Raw genomic sequence first — 17,126 nt, 5'->3', positions numbered from 1 at the left:
ATGAAAGGCCTTTTGTGTGCTATGACGTATTTGGATTGTATCAAGGACAAAAGAACATGTCTACATATTTGCAAAATGGGGCAGTGGGGCATCACCTGTTTTACAGAGTTACCTCCCACTCAGACCACACCCCATAAGCAAACTGAATTACTGATGTGATCAGCATATGCCTTGGCACACTTTGCTTCCTTTGCCTAAATTGTTCTTCCTCTCACTTGTCCCCTGATGAACTCCTTCAAGGCTAAACACCTCCACTCTGAAGACTGCTGTGACCCACCCAGAATACAGGGCTGAATACCTCTGATTTCTGTATCATCAAGTGTGTGGACGACAGCACAGTTACATCACATCGGACGTCACAGGAAGTAGTAAGGAAAGCAATGAGCATGATCAGTTTTGAATTATGATAGGAATAGGAAGGGGAGAGCTGAGATAAAAGGACTATGGGACTAAAATCCTGGAGAAAAGCCCAATGAGACACATACGTGGAGTCACTGATGTAAGTTGTATTCAAAGCCAACAACAGAAGGATTGCCAGGGAAAGCGTGAGAGTGAAGAAAGAGGGCTCAGGGGCAGATCTCTGGGAACTATCAGCAATCAAGGCTGAGAGAGAAGAGATGAAGAGACTGTCCTCCTGGAAGCCACGGAAAAGACTTTCATGAACGAGCCAGCGGGGAATGCCGCTGAGAGCCCAACAAGGTGTTGGTGAGAGCATGTCCAGAGAACGGCAGGATGGCGACTACACTCTAACGGGATACGAAATGACTAAGGACTGTGAAGTCCAGAGACCGAATACTGATTATTCAACAAGACTGACGTTAACGCAAGCAAAGAGATAAGGCACTAGCTAGAAGGAAGTTAAGATTGTTTCAGTATTGCTTTTAAGAGCTGAGGGAAGGGCCGGAGCTGTGGCACAGCGGGTTAAAGCCCCGGCCTGCAGTGCCAGCATCCCATATGGGCGCCAAGCTCTAGTCCCGGCTGCTCCTCTTCCGATCCAGCTCTCTGCTATGGCCTGGGAAAGCAGTGGAAGATGGCCCAAGTCCTTGGGCCCCTGCACCCATGTGGGAGACCCGGAAGAAGCTCCTGACTTCTGGCATTGGATCAACACAGCTCCGGCCGTTGTGGCCATCTGGGGAGTGAACCAGTGGATGGAAGACCTCTCTCTCTGTCTCTGCCTCTCTCTGTAACTCTGTCTTTCAAAAAAATAAATCTTAAAAGAAAAAATAAAAGGAGCTGAGGGATGGGATGGGTATTGTGTCACAGCAGGATAAACATATGCTTGGGATGCCCACATCCTGTACTGGATCACTGGTTAGAGTCCTGGATGCTCCATTTCTGATCCAGCTTCCTGTTAATACACCCAGGAAGCAGTAGATGACAGCCAAAGTATTTGAGTCCCCACGACCCACACTGGAGACCAAGATGGAGTTTCTGGCTCCTGGCTTCAGCCTGGCCCTGACCTGTCATTTGTGTACCAGCAGATGCTAGACCTCTTTCTCTCTGTGGTAGGCTGCCTTCCAAATAAATAGAACTTAAAAAGGCAGAGAGCGGAGGGAGTTGGACATGTTTACAGGCTAAGGAGTGGAAGCAGGTGGATGAGGTGACAATGGCTGGGTCCATGTCGAGAGGGACGGGGAGAGAAGCCATGAAGGTAACAGGATCAGTCACGGACCAACCCGATGGAAAGATGTGCCTCTTTGAGCACATCCATTTCACAGCGGAGACCTGTCTCTCGTTACGGCTTACAAACACATCGCATTTCCAGTAATTCCCGTCTGATGACGGGACCAACAACAGGCTCCACTGGTTTTCACTCAGAACTGGGAACTTATCCGAAGGGAGCCCACGGAGCTCTGCCCAAATTCTTCCAGAAGTATTGTGTAAGGAACCACCCTCGCCTTGCCCGCCCCCGCCCCGCCAGCCCCTCGGCCCAGCGTACCGCCGCACTAAACAGGGGCGTCCCCGAGCGCATGCCGTCCCACCTGTAAGCATTGTACTTGTGGACAGCCTGGTTCACGTTCTTCTCAAAGTTAGCGAGTTCTGCAAAGGCAACAAGCAGCCCCGGTGAACGCGAGCGCCGAGCAATCGAGACCCGCGGGGGCTGCGCAGCCTCGACGGACGGCGAGCACCTGCAGCAGCCCCGCGCCTGACGACGCGCTGCAGGGGCCGCCCCCACCGCCCCCACCAGGCTGCCGGGCAGGAGCCGAGGGAGGGAAGGCACCGGGGCGGCAGGAGAGAAGGAAGCCGGCGGGCCCGGCCCGGTACGAACCCGTGAGCATGTCGGTGATTCCGCCGTTCAGGGTCTCCTGCGGCGCCTTCCGTTTGCTCATGGTGACCTGCACCCAAGGGCTCCAGGGTGCGCACAACCGGGGACCGGGCCCCTCTCCCCGCTGGAAGGACAGCCCGCGTCTCGCAAGGTGGACAGGAGGGACCCGGCCCCAGCGAGGCCGGCGCCAGCCGCCGAACAATGGCTGCCTCTGACAGGAGGCGCGGCGCGCGGCGCGCGGCGCGCGTGTGACGTCACGGCGGGCGGGGCCTCTCCGCCGCGGCTGAGGAGACGCTGAGGAGAGCTGGGGGCGCCCGGGGAGGCCGTGGGAAGACGGGCGCCTCAGAGCCCCATCCCGACGGCGTGCTTTCAGGAAGGCCGGCGGAGTTTTGGTTTTGCTTTTAAAGACGTATTTGTTTCTCCGAGAGGCAGAGTTACAGAGAGAGTGCAGAGAGAGCTTCCATCGCGGGTTCATCTCCCCAAATGGCCGTAAGGACCAGGCCGGAGCCAGGAGCCAGGAGCTTCATGTGGGGCCCCCACGTGGGTGCAGGGGCCCAGGGAGTTGGGTTATCCCAGCAGGCGCAGTAGCAGGCAGCTGGATCGGAAGTGCAACAGTCGGGACTCGAACCCTCGGCCACATGGGATGCTGGCAGCGCAAACAGCAGCTTTACCCGCTATGCGACAGTTCTGGCCTCTGTTCCGAACATTTCTTTGGAATTCTTTCCATCGAAGGGGAAAAGCAGAACTTTGGGTCTGACGTATATAAAACAGTGGCGGAAGATGGAGGACCAAGGACTCCCTACTCACGTATAGGAGGGGACTGGGGGCGTCAAAACCTTCATGGAGAAATGGAATGAAAAGATAGTGCCAGTTTTTGACGAACTTTTTGAAGCATCTGCCCATGTGCGCGACAGCAGTCACCAAATAGGCCACGTGGTGTGTATGTGAGGCAACTTAATGCCAGCGCTGTCTGTGGCAACAGTGTGTTCAGCACTGCAAGGCAGCCTTGTGCGGCACAGGGGTCTGGAAAGAAAGCGCGCCACTCTAGGAAGCTTTCCTTGCAAACATCAGGATATTTTATTTCTAATTCCCCTCTCTCTGTGGGAACAAAGTGATGGCAAGACTCTAAGAAAGGGAGGCAAGCCTTGATATAACCATGATGATCCACATCTGGGAAATACACAGTCCGCTTAAGAAATGGGAGTATGACATCAATATTTTATTTCACACACATCATGCCAGGCGATCGCTTTGCACAAAAATAAGATTAAAATCTTCACCCGAAATCACTCCTAGTTGCTGTCAAAAAATCTGAAAAAATGTGGAAAAGGAGAAAAAATATTAAAATCAGTGATACCTCATTGACATGGGGCGGCTGGGTCCAGAATTCGGGGACAAGAGGTAGGTAATGGTCAGCAGAGAAACAAGATTTATTTGCAAGCAAAGTGAAAGTTCACACCCAGCAGGTGCGGGTGTACTCCAGCCAGAGCCGGACCGGAGGAGGTTCAGTCCAGCGGCACAGGAAGTGGTGCCTAGGGAGGTGTCTAATCATGTGGTCATAAGGGGCAGAGTTGGGTGTGGAGCTCTGTACTGCCCATTTCCTTGCACTTTTTTGAAAATCTTGGGAGTGCCATGGTGTCCGATGCATGACGGCAGTAGGAGTGTCAGCCGTGATAATTTCATTATAATCCCAGTATAAGGAACTAAAGATCATTGCAGGGACACACCGGGCAGCCATCTTGGACGTTTTCGGTTGGTGCCAGCTCTGGTAGTTTTGCAGAAGCTGTGGTTTTCTACTGCACAGGAAAGGGGATGTATGGGGGTGCCAGGAAGGGCTCCTTCTTGCTAGCTAACTCCTTCCCTACATCATCACCATCCAGCGTAAAACCACGATTAATATTTTGGGTCATACCTATCTACACTTCAAATCTAGTCCTTTAAAAATTCATTTTCAATAATGGGATAATGTTTTAGATAGTTTCTCTAATTAGCAAGGTTGTGGTTGATTGTGTTTTCTTTTTATTTTCATTTGAAAGAGTTACACAGAGAGAGGAGAGGCAGAGAGAGAGAGAGAGGTCTTCGATGGTTCATCCCCCAACTGGCCACAATAGCCAGAACTGTGCCGATCTGAAGCCAGGAGCCAGGAGCTTCTTCTGGGTCTCCCATGCAGGTGCAGGGGCCCAAGGACTGGCACCATCTACTGCTTTCCCAGGCCATAGCAGAGAGCTGGATTGGAAGAGGAGCAGCCGGGACTCGAACCAGCACCCATATGGGATGCCAGCGCTTCACGCCAGGGTTTTAATCCACTGTGCCATAGCGCCGGCCCCCGATGGTGTTTTCTTTTGCAATATCAGTGCACATCTTAAGTGGTGCTTAATGAACATTTGTATTTCTCTTTAAATTTCCCATTTGTATCCTTTGCTCATTTTTCTAATGGGAGTAGTTTTCTTCTCTTTGTTAGATTTTTAAATATGAATGCTCACTCTTTTTGTATTTTTTCTTCCTTGTCTTTTAACTTTATTCCTGTAGCTTAATTTCCACCTTTTTAAAATAAATAATTTGGGGGGCCGGTGCCGTGGCTCACTTGGTTAACCCTCCGCCTGTGGCACCAGCATCCCATATGGGCGCTGGGTTCTAGTCCCAGTTGCTCCTCTTCCAGCCCAGCTTTCTGCTGTGGCCTGGGAGGGCAGTGGAGGATGGCCCAGGTGTTTTGGCCCCTTTACCCCCACAGGAGACCAGGAAGAAGCACCTGGCTCCTGGCTTCAGATCTGCGCAGCGCTGGCCGTAGCAGCCATTTGGGGAGTGAACCAATGGAAGGAAGACCTTTCTCTCTGTCTCTCTCTCTCATTATCTATAATTCTGTCAAATAAATAAATAAAAATAAATGATTTGCCCTAGTCTTTTTCCTCCATTCATATTTTTCCTATCCAATCTCTAGATATGCTATATTCATATTATTTTGTTCTGAAGAGAGGTTATCTAACTAACATATTTTAGGCACTTCTGAATTTTCAGAAGTACTGATGTAGGTAGCTGCGGATGTATTTATTTGTTTGAAAGGCAGAGTGGCAGAGAGAGAGGGCTACCCACTGCTTCCAAGATGCATTAGCAGGAAGCTGAATCAGATGCGCAGAGGAGCTGTTATCAAACCAGGGCTCCAGCGTGGGATCCCAAGCAATGAGTTAACCTACTGCAACACAGTGCCCTCCCTGGGGCTTTGTTTTATATCAATATTATGACAATTTTTTTTCAAAATCAGTGCCAGGAGCCCAAAGAAAACCATCAATTCTCTCTCTCTTTTTTTTTTTCTTGAAACAACCTTCATTTCATCCACTTAATCACTCTCAAAATAATTTGTTTTCAGTCGGCTTGTATAGTATCAGCCTCTGCGTTTTCCCTCTTTACATTCTGCAGGGCTGTGTGTGTGTGTGTCTGTGTGTGCGTGTGTGTGCTGGACACTCCAACCCTTCTGGGAAATTGCCTCAGGCTTTGATCTCTAACCAGCTTTTCTGCCTTTTCCAGTTTTCCCTTTCAAAATGCAATGCCATGTCTAGCTTGAAGTTGTCTACATTTGTATTTGTAGCCCTGATCTCTCTTAAACTCCTATCTCATACATCAGACCACTATAGGGTAGCCCTAGTTGTCTGTAGTAGGCATCTTGAAGATAAATGTACAAAAGAATTCTTGATTCTTTTTTAAGAAATTTTGAGATAACATATTTTGAGTTTACATTACAAAGACTTACTGCTCCACTAAATAGAAATTTCCACGAATAAAAAGTTAAAAGACCATAGTTCATCAGGAATATAGGCAAGGGCTATCAACAATAATCTGATAAAAAACATGTCAATTTTACTCAAATACAGTAAATTTTAAGTTGATTCTTGCCTCTTTTCCCCATCTGTTAGTGGAATTCATACTAATTCCACTTTTCTATATACTTAATTTTTTCCATTTATTTATTTGAGAGGCACAGAGACAGAGTTCCCATTTGTGGGTTTATTTCCCTATGGCCCATAGGAGCAGGGGTAGGGGCTGGGGCTGGGGCTGGGCTGAGTTGAGGCCAGGAGCCAAAACTCAGTTCGAGTCTCCTATGTGGGCGGCAAGGACCTAATTATTTGAGCCATCACTGCTGCATCCGGGGTCTGCAACAGCCAGAAGTTGCGCTCAGGAGCTGGATCTGGGTATCAAACCCAGGCACTCCAATATGGGACTCCTTACTGCTAGGTAGATGCCTGCACCTGCTTCTCACAGCCCCACACCAATTCCATTATTATGTCTGACTTTCTCTGTAGCACTTAAAACCATTTGAAGCTTTCACATGTGTTACTTGTCTGTTATCCACTGCTTACTTGCCCCTTCTCCCACCAGTACGGAATGGTAAGTTCCATGAGAGCAGGAGTTCATTTTTGTTTACTATGTAAATAAGTAGTATTGAATGAATATCTTCAACTACAGTTTAGTGTCAACATTTCAAATTACAGAGACTATTAACACATGACGATGTAAGCTGACTGATCATCCTGGTGTGGCAAGGACTGAGAGCTTTCTTAGGATACAGACCTTTTAGTGCTAAAACTGAAAAAGTCAGGATGTATTAGTCACCCTAAGATGTGCTGTCACTTTAACAGATCATGGGGTGCTAACAAAACCTAATATAAGAACTAAAGCACTGGGTAGGTGTTGGCACAGCTGGTTAAGCTGCTGCTCAGGATGCCCCAGGACCTGGCTACTCTGCTTCTGATCCAGCTCCCTGCTAATGTACCTGGGAAGGGAGCAGATGACGGCTCAAGCACTTGAGCTCCCACCATACATAATGGTGGAATTCCTGGTTCTTGGCTTTGGCTTGGCCCAACCCCAGCTGTTGCAAACATTTGGGGAGTGAATCAGCAGATGGAAGGTCCCTGCCCTCTGCTGCTGCCACCTTTCAAATAAATAAATAAACCTTTAAAAGAAAAAAAAATGAAATAGGGCCACTTTGTGGTACAGTCAGTTAAGCCACTGCTTGCAATCCTGGCATCCCATATCAGAGTGCTGGTTGGAGTCTTGGCTACTTTGCTTTCCACCGAGCTCCCTGCAAATACACCTGGGAAAGCAACAGAAGATAGTCCAAGTACTTGGGTCCCTAATACCCACATGGGAGATGGATGGAGTTCCTGGCTTCTGGCTTCAGCTAGCCTGACCCAGCCCTGGCTCTCGCAGCCATTTGGAGAGTGAACCAGTGATAAAAGATCTCTCTCTCTCTCTGGCTCTCCTTCTCTCTGTCACTTAAACTGTCAAATAAATAAATAAAATCTTTTTTAAAAAATAAAGAGCTAGAACAATTTAAAAACTTACTGAATGTCTATCACTTTGAGGACAGCAGTGTTAGAGGAGGGAGATAAGTGAAAGCTCCATTGCTTGTTGGAAGAGCTATAAAAAGCCACACACTGCACAGGGGGAAGCCAGTGCTAGCTGGAATGAATCTTGCTTCAAGGTTCCACACAGGAATAGCGCACGGGCTCTTGCAAAAATAAGCGGTCCAGATTTTGGAACCCACAGCCTGTAGACTCTCTTGGGGAAATGAGAATTGGAATTGCCATGGGAGATAATAATTTTGAAAGGTAAACTGTGAATCTTCTCCTCTGCCAATCAATCCAAGCAGGTAATTTTATTGGTTTTGTCTCCTCGGGAGAAAAAAATGGCAGAGCTGACAGTCCCCTGGTCTCTTGTGCCAAGATTCCAAAGAGAAAGTTCCTTTAAAGAGATAGTGCAGGTGTTCTTGAGACAAATGTGATAGAGGACAGTTCTCAAGTTAAAAAAAAAAATCTAGAGCAGTAGAGGAGAGGATGCAGGAGGAAATTATTCAGTCAACAAACCCTTCTCCAATTCCCAGCAAGTGCTGGGCACTGCTCTGTGCTGGGATGCCACAATGAACAACCCCAGTGCAGCTCTGTGGGGATTTCTCAATGCCAGGTGGTGTAAGGGCAGGACAACAAGCCAAAAGAATGGACTTCAAAGGCAGTCTCTGGGAAGTGGGTGGGGTTGGGTCCCAGCACAGAGCAGGTGGCCAGGAAGGGCCCCTCTGATAATGAAGGCTACAGAGGAATAAGAGAAGAGAAAGGGGGCCATAGGCATTTCTTGGGGGGCAATAATCCGGGTAGAAGGAACAGCAAGGGTGGATTCCAAGGTGCGAACTGGAAAATTCTGTACAAAGTAAGACAAACTGTGTCACCACTTTAACAAAGGGTTGTACCAAAGGATCCTAACTTGGATTGAACACCTTTGGATCAAGAATCAGCTGGGGATGGTGTGGGTGGTATAGGGTGAGCAAGCTGAGACTGGCAGACCTCGAGGACCGAGAACAACCAGGGCAGTGGCAGCGGAGAGGAGAAGGTGACGCCAGAGGAGTGCAGGGCCCCAGTTGTGGAGGGCCTTGTAGGCCTCTGTAGCATCACTGGATTTTACTCTAAGTCAGGTGGGAACTTACAGGTTCTGAGCAGAGACGTGACTTGATGTGACCTCATTCTTAAAATAATTATTCTGGCTGATGCAGGGGGCAGGGAACAGCACAAGCAGGAGGTGATGGCTTGGGCCAGGGTGATTCTGAGAAGCTAGTGAGAAGAGTCCAGATTCCGGATGTAGCTTCAAGCTTGAATCAGCAGGATTCACCGACAATCCGGATGAGGGGCTGGAGAAACGAGAGAAGTCGGAGGTGACCCCGTGGTGATGTGACCGCGGAATTGAAGAATGAAGCTGCCTCGTAGGGAAGTGGGGAGACTGAGGAGCAGGCTTTGGTGGGGAAGCCGGAGCTGACTTTGGAATGTGAAACACCTGCTGTGCAATGGCTCTTTCAAAGAGGTCATGGGAAACCTGCATTATGAAAAAAATTATATGTGGATTTCAAAACGTTTTGTACCCAAATATGCTTGTCCTTTAATTCCATTTTCCATGAGCTTCTTAAAGTCCACTTGTACATGGCCGGCGCCGCGGCTCACTAAGCTAATCCTCCACCTTGCAGCACCGGCACACCAGGTTCTAGTCCCGGTCGGGGCGCCCCTCTTCCAGGCCAGCTCTCTGCTGTGGCCCGGAAGTGCAGTGGAGGATGGCCCAAGTACTTGGGCCCTGCACCCCACGGGAGACTAGGAGAAGCACCTGGCTCCTGCCATCGGATCAGCGCAGTGTGCCGGCCCCAGCGTGCTGGCCACGGCGGCCATTGGAGGGTGAACCGACGGCAAAGGAAGACCTTTTTCTCTGTCTCTCTCACTGTCCACTCTGCCTGTCAAAAAAAAAAAAAAAAAAAAATCCATTCAGCCGATTTATATCTCTCAACAGGGGAATTTAACCCATTTACCCTCAAGATTAATACTGGTAGATAAGAAATGACTCCTGTCATTTTGTTAACTAATTACTGATTGTTTCATGTATTCTGTTTCTTCCTGTTTACATTTTGTTAGCTACCTATCATGATAAGGATGGCATCTCCTTTCTTTCTTTTTGGTGTATCTGTTCTGCTACTATATTTACACTGTCTTGAGTTTTCATGATGCTTACTTCTAATTTAGGACTCCTTTTAGGATTTCTTGTAGGGCAGGTCCAGTGGTGATGAATTCTTTCCATTTTTGCTCATCTGGGAAATGCTTCCTTTCTCCTTAACTTTAAAGGATGATTTGCAGATATATTATTCTTGGGAGTCTTCTTCCTTCAAGACCTTGAATATATCATTCCACTCTCTTCTTACCAGTGGGATCTCGGCTGAGAAGTCTGCTCCTATTCTAACAGGCATTCCTTGATATGTAACTTGACCTTTTTCTCTGTCTTTAGGATTCTCTTCTTGTCCCTAACTTTTGACAATTTAATTATAACATGACTTGGAGAATGTTTTTTTAATCTGGTCAGGGTCAGAGCTTCCTATATCTGGATGTCCATATCTCCTTCAAGACTTGGGAAGTTTTCAACTATTACTTCATTCAGTGCGTTCTTGAAGCCGTTTCCTTCTTTTCTCCTTCAGTTATCCTTGCAATATTTCTTCACTTAATGGTATCCCATATGTCTCATGTGCTTCCTTCATTCTTTAGAATTCTTTTCATTTTATTTTTGTCTGGGTTATTTCAAAAGTCTCATCTGCAGGATCAGAAATTCTTTGTTCTGCTTTGTCTATTCTGTTGTTGAAACTCAATTCTATTTGGTTTTGTTTGAAGTTGTCAGCTCCAAACTTTCTTTTTTAAAAAAAATTTATTTATTTTGAAAGTTAGAGTTACATAGCCCAAAGGAAAGACAGAGAGGGATCTACGATCTGCTGGTTCACTCCCCACGTGGTTGCAATAGCCAGGGCTGGGCCAGACCTAATCCAGGAGCCAAGAGCTTCATCTGGGTCTTCCAAGTAGGTGGCAGGGGCCAAACACTTGGGATATCATCTGCTGCTTTCCCAGGCCATAGCAGGGATATGAATCAAAAGTGGAGCAGCTGGGGCCACTGCATTGAAGGCAGTGGCTTTACCCGCCAGGCAACACCAGCCCTCTCCAAAATTTGATTGGTTCTTCCTTAATAATGTCCATCTCCTCAAGGAACTTCTCATTCATGTCATCTATGCTTTCCCTCATTTCTTTAAACTGCGTATTTGTAGTCTCTTGCGTCTCATTGGGTTTCCTTAGGATATTAGTGTGAACTCCTTTCAGGCATTTCACAGATGCCCCTCAAAGCAGGATCTATTTCTGGAGAACTATTTTGTTCTTCCCAAGAGGCCATGCTTCCTTGCTTAGTGTTTCCTGTGTCCCTACATTGGCATCTATGTATCTGGTGTAAAAGTTTCTTCTCTGTTGTAGGCTTTGTTAAAAAACACTTTTAGATGAAACAAAGTGGTGTCAGTGGATAGTTGCTTTGGCTTTGGTTCTAGGTAACCTGGAAGTGTAACCTCTGGTTTCTTCAGCTACAATCAGTGTCAGCAGTGTCTGATTATCACAGCTGTCCAGTTTTCAGCCGCTCTTGGAGGCAGTAGTATGATTTTGGAGTGGACATGGGATTTCAAAGGGGCGTGTCTTCAGTACCCATAGTTGGGTGCCAACCACACTAGCATTTATGATGGCTATAGCCACCTTCTTTGTGCTGTGGGACACAGAGGGGCTGTCCTCTGTCCTCCTGCCCCATTAGGTAAGCCTGAGTGACCCTGGGACATGCAGCACCAACAGCAGTGGCCCTGGAACTGTGCAGTGTGGATGGGCTCCTTCCCAGGTCCTGCTGGGTGAGAATGGCTCGTAGCAAATAGAGCCCGAGTCCCAGGAATGTGAGTGGGGATCTTGCCCCATTCCTACAAGGTGAATTCAGATTTTGCTGGCTATTGTGCCTGGCAGGCTTGGGCTATACAGGTAGGATTTTCCCCAGGCCCCAGAGCATAGGTTTTAGTGACTCTTAGGAATACAGTACTCAGTTACAGTCCCAGAGCTGCAGGGCCAGAAGGCTGCCTTGTCCAGGTCCCACAGGAAAAGTGTAGGCTATGCTGGAGATTGTGCAATGGCAACCACGGGCCTGCAACAGTGCAATGGAGATGGAGCCTTCGCCATGGCCCACAGGGCAAGTGCAGGTGTTCCTGGGACTTAGAGAAAACAGTCAGTCCCAGAGCTGGGGGATCCAGTGGAGACCTTACCAATGGTTATGTTTCACATATTGGATATGCTGGGGATTGTGCCCTGGCAGGTATGGGTCTGGAGCATTGGAATGCAGATAGGGCCCTCCCCCTGCCCCAAGGGAAGAACTCAGGTGACGCCAACAATCCCAGTTTCAGAGTTGCAGGCCTTGGAGGGCACCTTACCAGTGTACCACAAGTTGATCACAGGGTACACTGGGGGTTGTCCACTGGTCTGTGCAAGCCTGGAATCACGGGATGCAGACAGGGCTCTCCCCAAGCCTCATGGCATGCAGAGACCCAGAGCTGCAGCATGCAATGTGGTCTCTCAGGGTGAACACCGGTGACTCTATACAGCCCCAGTCACCACTTTCTCAGAGCTGCAGGACTCAGAGGGTAACTCTCCCAGGTCCCATATGGTAATTTCCTGTTGCGCTGGGGATTGTGCACCAGCAGATGCAACTCTGGAGCAGAAGAGTGCGGATGCAGCCTCCTCAGACCCCGTGGGCCACTGACGTGACTCTGAAACTCACCAAGTCACAGTCCTAGAGGGGCAAGGTGCATAAGGACCTTACCCAGGCCTCGTAGGACAACTGCCAGTTATTCCGGGGATTCTGGACTTGTAGCTGCCAGTCCAAAATAGAGGAACGCAGATGGGGCCCCCAACCCCTCAGGTGAGTGTGTCACTCCAAGACACAGACCCAGAATTACAGGACAGAGGGAACTGTCTCCGGTGACGCTGGGCCTGTGTCCTGACTACCCAGCACCGGGTGCTGAGAGATGCAGAGGGGAACTTCCTCGGGTCTGGGCCTCCGGGCTGGTGTGTGGCCCCAGGAAGCAGAGGGGAACTTCCCTACTTTGCACTGTGTGAGCAGGCATGGCTCTGGGGCTTGTGCCCAGAAATCCCACAGCTGCAGGATGCACAGGCCGGTGATCTGCCCTGCAACGTGCCCTGGCTCTGGGCACTTCTGGTAGTGACGGGGCTGCGTGTGTCCCTCAGGCAGAATGGCATTAAGGAAGGGCTGCACTGCAGGCAGTTCGAGTCCGGCACTTTGGGGGTGGAGAGAGGCAATGCGTGTTGGTTTTTTTTGGAGCAAAGTAGTTGTTTGGCCCCTAGTCAGCCTTCCAGGCTGAATCAACCGCCAGAGGGGACTGCGGAATTATCCTGTTAGGGTTGTGGTTGTGGTCTTTGGTGGTGGCAGATTGTGGCACTTTGCTTTACCTTCTCCTGGCAAAATGGCATCTCCTGAGTCACAGAGGGAGAAAGAGAAGGGGGGGGGGGAGTGGGGGAGGGGGAGAGAGAGGTCTTCCATCCAGTCCCATTTTTTGTTCTGACTGAAGTTTTCTGTCAGTCTCCTGGAAACACGTCCTTCCTTTGTTCTAATTCCCTGTGGCAGAGGTGAGTGCAGGTCCCCTCTGTTCAGCCATCTTGATCTATTGTTCTATTTTAAACTCACTGATCCATCCCCCTCCATTCCATCCACTGAGTTTAGTTATTGTATCTCCTAAAATTTCTTCTTGGTTCTTCTTTACATTTTCTATTTCTGTGCTGAGATTTATTTCTCACTTCAAGCAAGTTCTTAATTGCCATTCGAAACAATTTCATGATGGCCACTCTTTCTTTTCAGGTGATTCTAACATCCGTGTCACGTCAGTGTTTGAGCCTGTTGGTTGTCTTTTCTCGTCCTAGTTGAAGGTTCCTGGTTCCTGGTGTAACTGATTTTAGAATGAAACCTGGACATTAGTTTTATGACTCTGGATCTTACTTAAATCTTTTTGAGCAGGTCTCCTCTGAGCAGTGTTGCAACCACAGTGTCATCTAATTTTCTACCAAGTGGGAGTGGAAGTCCATGTTCTCTGTTCTGCTTCCATGGACACCCGGGGAAGACGTGTCCGTCACTGTTGGATGGCTGTGGGAGTCGGTTCCCAGTGGGCCTCCACTGACTGCGTGGGGGAAGAAGCTCTTGTCTGTCAGAGAGACGTGGGAGCTTAAGGTCCTCCCTCCTCACTAATGCAAGTCTGGCTGGGTAGGAGTATTCAATGAGTCTTGGGATGGGAGTCCCAGCTCCACTCTTTGCTTTCTTTGGAACCATCCCAGTGGGGGGTATGGGAAAAATTATTACAATTTACTAAGTGTGGGAATCAAACTCCTCACTTAATTTTTGCTAGCAGGGTGGGGCTGCAGCTTTTGCTTTGCTGTTCGGCTAGAGCAGTAATTGTTTCAGTTTTCTGTCATTTTAAGCATTACCTTCCCTATCTGGCTAGTATCATGGACTATGTTCACATCTCAAGTCCCAAAACCTGTGAATATTACCTTATATGACAAAATGTGATTAAGGATTTGGGAACAGTTTATCTTGGATTATTCAGATATACCCCAAATCCAGTGGCAAATATCCTCCTAAGAAACACACAGCAGATATATGATAGGGAGCAGGCAGTGTGACTATGCAGACCGAACCGATAGAGACATCTAGTTTGTGGTAATGTATTGCAGCAAACCAGGAAGTAGGAAGGTAACAGACTTTGGTACTGGGAAGTGAGATGCTACTGAAAAACCACCTAAAAATTCATCCTGAATAAAATGTTGACAGAAACACAAATGTCAAAAATCCTTGTCAGCTGGACTCAGAAGAGAATGAGAAACATGTTATTGGGAATTAAGAAAAGGTTATCTTTGTTTTACAGCAGCAAAAATTTTGGCTACATTGTTTTACAGTTGTGTGAAAAGCAGAATTTGTAAGCAATGAACTGAGATTTTCAAGCAAAATACTGAGCGCACATCTTGGTTTCTCCTTGTTGGTTATTGTAAAATGTGAGAGGAGCAAAATAAACTGAGGAAGGAATGTTGAGGTAACAAGGAACAGCACTTGGTTTGCTTCTCAGCCTGTCCAGCTGGCAAAGAATGCTAAAATGAAGAATTTCACATCGTGCCATGAGACGGCCACGGGCGTGACTGCACAACCTTCTACTGAGGAGATCACGCATGGAACACGGCACTCAGACATTTCCGTGAATGCCAGGAGTGGAATGGTTTCTTCTGGAAAATCGATGGAGGACTCTCTTGTGTAATGGTGTGGAACACCATGACATACACAACATAAGGTCCACAAGGTTTCTGAAAACATTTTAGCATTCTCCGAAAGTTGTCCCTTTGCAAGCCAGCTTAGATTGAAAGGGACAGATACAGGATGGAAAAAGAAAAGATTGCTTTTCTGCAGGCACAAAATGGGTGTTAGAACTATTAAGCTGTAAACGTGCATTATCCTTCAAGAAAAAAGAACAGTGACTCCAAGGGCAAGTCCAAGCACAAGACAGAGCAGCACAGGCACAACGGGTACAAAGGCGCAGACTCCTGAAGTCACTGTGGGCACTCGGAGGCCTAAGGAATCACCAGGGATAGAGAGAGACCAGTGATGCCACTGTCAACAGACAGCAAGATTTGCAGGGTCATGTGGGCCCAGTGGGCAGAGCCTCAAGCCAGAGAGTGATTTATGCCTATTCCACTACTGTGTTCTGGAAGTGGACAGCTTGTCTTCTAGTTCTACAGATGGGTAAATTTTGTCCTAAGGTGGGTCGTGCCCAGAAGCTCCTGGCTCCTGGCTTCAGATCGGCACAGCTCCGGCCATTGCAGCCATCTGGGGAGTGAAGCAGCAGATGGAAGACCTCTCTCTCTCTCTTTCTCTCTCTCTCTCTCCTTGACTCTCCTTCTCTGTGTAACTCTTTCAAATAAATAATAAAAATCCTAAAAAAAAAAAAAAAGAGTTGGTGCTTTCAATGGATTGAGACTTTCACGGCTATTGGGATAGAATGGATATATTTTATATGAGGTACAAAAAAGATATGGAGGGTGAGGAGGGTGAGCTACACTGGGTTGACTGATGGTCCCCAAGATACATTGACATCTTAATCCTAAGAAACTATAACTACTACTTCTTATGGCAAAATATGTGACTCTGTTAAAAAACTTTGAGAAGCAATGCTTAGCTTAGATCTTCCAGATTGGTCCTAAATCCAGTAAGAAAAGACACACAAAGGAGACTGGGATGAAAGGAGGCTGTGGCAATACGACTCCAAGTCGGCTGCAAGTCAAGGATGGCCCCGAACCACCGGAAGCAGCAGGAAGCCAAGGACAGATCTCCCCTACACCCTTCAGAGGCGGTGTCCTGCCCACGTCTCAGTTTCAGATGTAGGGCCTCCAGAACTGTGAGGAAATAAGCTTCCATGTGTTATGCCAACCAGTCTGTGGTGGTGTGTCACAGCGGCCCCAGGGAAAGCACACCTCTGGGAGGGCAGGCTCTTCTTGGGCTTGTCTGTGTCCAGGTTTCCTGGCCCCTAACCTGGTAGGTACAGGAGACCAGGGCGAGTCCTCAGTCCCAAGGCCTCAGGACACTCTGCTTCCTTACCTCTTCCTTTCAGTCCTCTTATATTTGTTTTATAGAACGGCCAAGGACTTCAGCTATCCTTAGTGAGAAGTCTTCCGTTTTTTGGAAGAAGTCTCTCAGATTTTCTTGGGAACAGAAGTTCTAACTCCCAGGTTTTCACCTTCTCAATTACTTTGAACATTCCAGACATAAACTTTTTAAACCAATGCTTTCCTTGTGTTACCCGCTTGCTTAAAATTCTTCAGTGCCTCCCAGCTGGTTATAAAGTTAAGTCCATGGCCCTTAACCCAGCTTTCATTCCCTCTCCGATGGAACCCCACCCCAGTCCTTCTGACTTTACTTCCCTCTTACCAGGGATTTCAAAATCGAGCTTTATCAGACTCCAGTTCCTTAAGATGACAATAAATATTTTACACACACACACACAGGGGTCCTACAAAGGAGACTGGTAAACAGTGGGTTTATATAAAAGTTAAGCCAGTTTCTTTACTAAACAACCCTGATTTTTATCAACAAACACTGCAGATCTCCAAGAAACAACTGCGTATGAGGCGTTCCCCAGCCTGGCCAAACCACCTCGCTCTGGAAGCCACTCTGCTAACCCCCTTAGCCCAAGTTTCTTCTCCAACTACACTCACCTGTTTGGCTCCACCTCTGTCTTGCTCTCCTGCTCTTATACATGAAAGTAAGTTTGGTGAAATGCTGAGGCAGCGCTATCACACTTTTCTATGATCCAGGCACTGTTTAGTTGTTTATAAAAGTTTCCGTTAGGTTGGATTTTCAGTTCGGAAGTTCTAACAATAGGCACTATAAAACTGGATTGTGGAAGGAACCCTGTATGACTGATTGGGTCATGTGACAAAATACAGAAACA

At 47.9% G+C, this 17,126-nt stretch overlaps 1 protein-coding gene and 1 long non-coding RNA gene across 9 annotated transcripts in view; both read right to left on the bottom strand.

Annotated features, from left to right (window-relative positions):
- The window catches only part of POLB (DNA polymerase beta), a 33,877-nt gene extending 31,372 nt beyond the window's left edge, over window positions 1–2,505 (bottom strand). For 6 of the 8 annotated variants that reach the window (XR_016229136.1, XR_016229137.1, XM_002720765.6 and 3 more), the window contains exons 1-2: window positions 2,270–2,505; window positions 1,983–2,040 (exon numbers count right to left, since the gene is read on the bottom strand). Coding sequence is in view for 6 of the 8 variants with exons in the window: in XM_002720765.6 (XP_002720811.1) it covers window positions 1,983–2,040; window positions 2,270–2,330 (119 nt within the window). In the remaining 2 variants the exon portion in view is untranslated. Of the gene's footprint in view, window positions 1–1,939; window positions 2,041–2,269 lie in introns of all 8 variants that reach the window. The other 2 variants (XM_008273915.2, XM_089325935.1) reach the window with 1 other exon arrangement.
- Window positions 2,506–3,464: 959 nt separating this feature from the next.
- Window positions 3,465–8,872, bottom strand: LOC138848523 (uncharacterized). The gene is made up of 2 exons (XR_011386390.1): window positions 8,736–8,872; window positions 3,465–3,577 (listed from the first exon to the last, which is right to left on the bottom strand). It is a non-coding gene; the product is annotated as an uncharacterized LOC138848523 (long non-coding RNA).
- Between the last annotated feature and the right edge of the window lie 8,254 nt (window positions 8,873–17,126).

Source organism: Oryctolagus cuniculus, chromosome 2 (genome assembly GCF_051225735.1).
Source record: "Oryctolagus cuniculus isolate XC-2025 breed Fujian yellow rabbit chromosome 2, ASM5122573v1, whole genome shotgun sequence".
Classification (NCBI taxonomy): Eukaryota; Metazoa; Chordata; class Mammalia; order Lagomorpha; family Leporidae; genus Oryctolagus; species Oryctolagus cuniculus.
The sequence above is the reverse complement of the archived record's forward strand: the minus strand, read 5'-3'. Positions and strand labels throughout refer to the sequence as shown.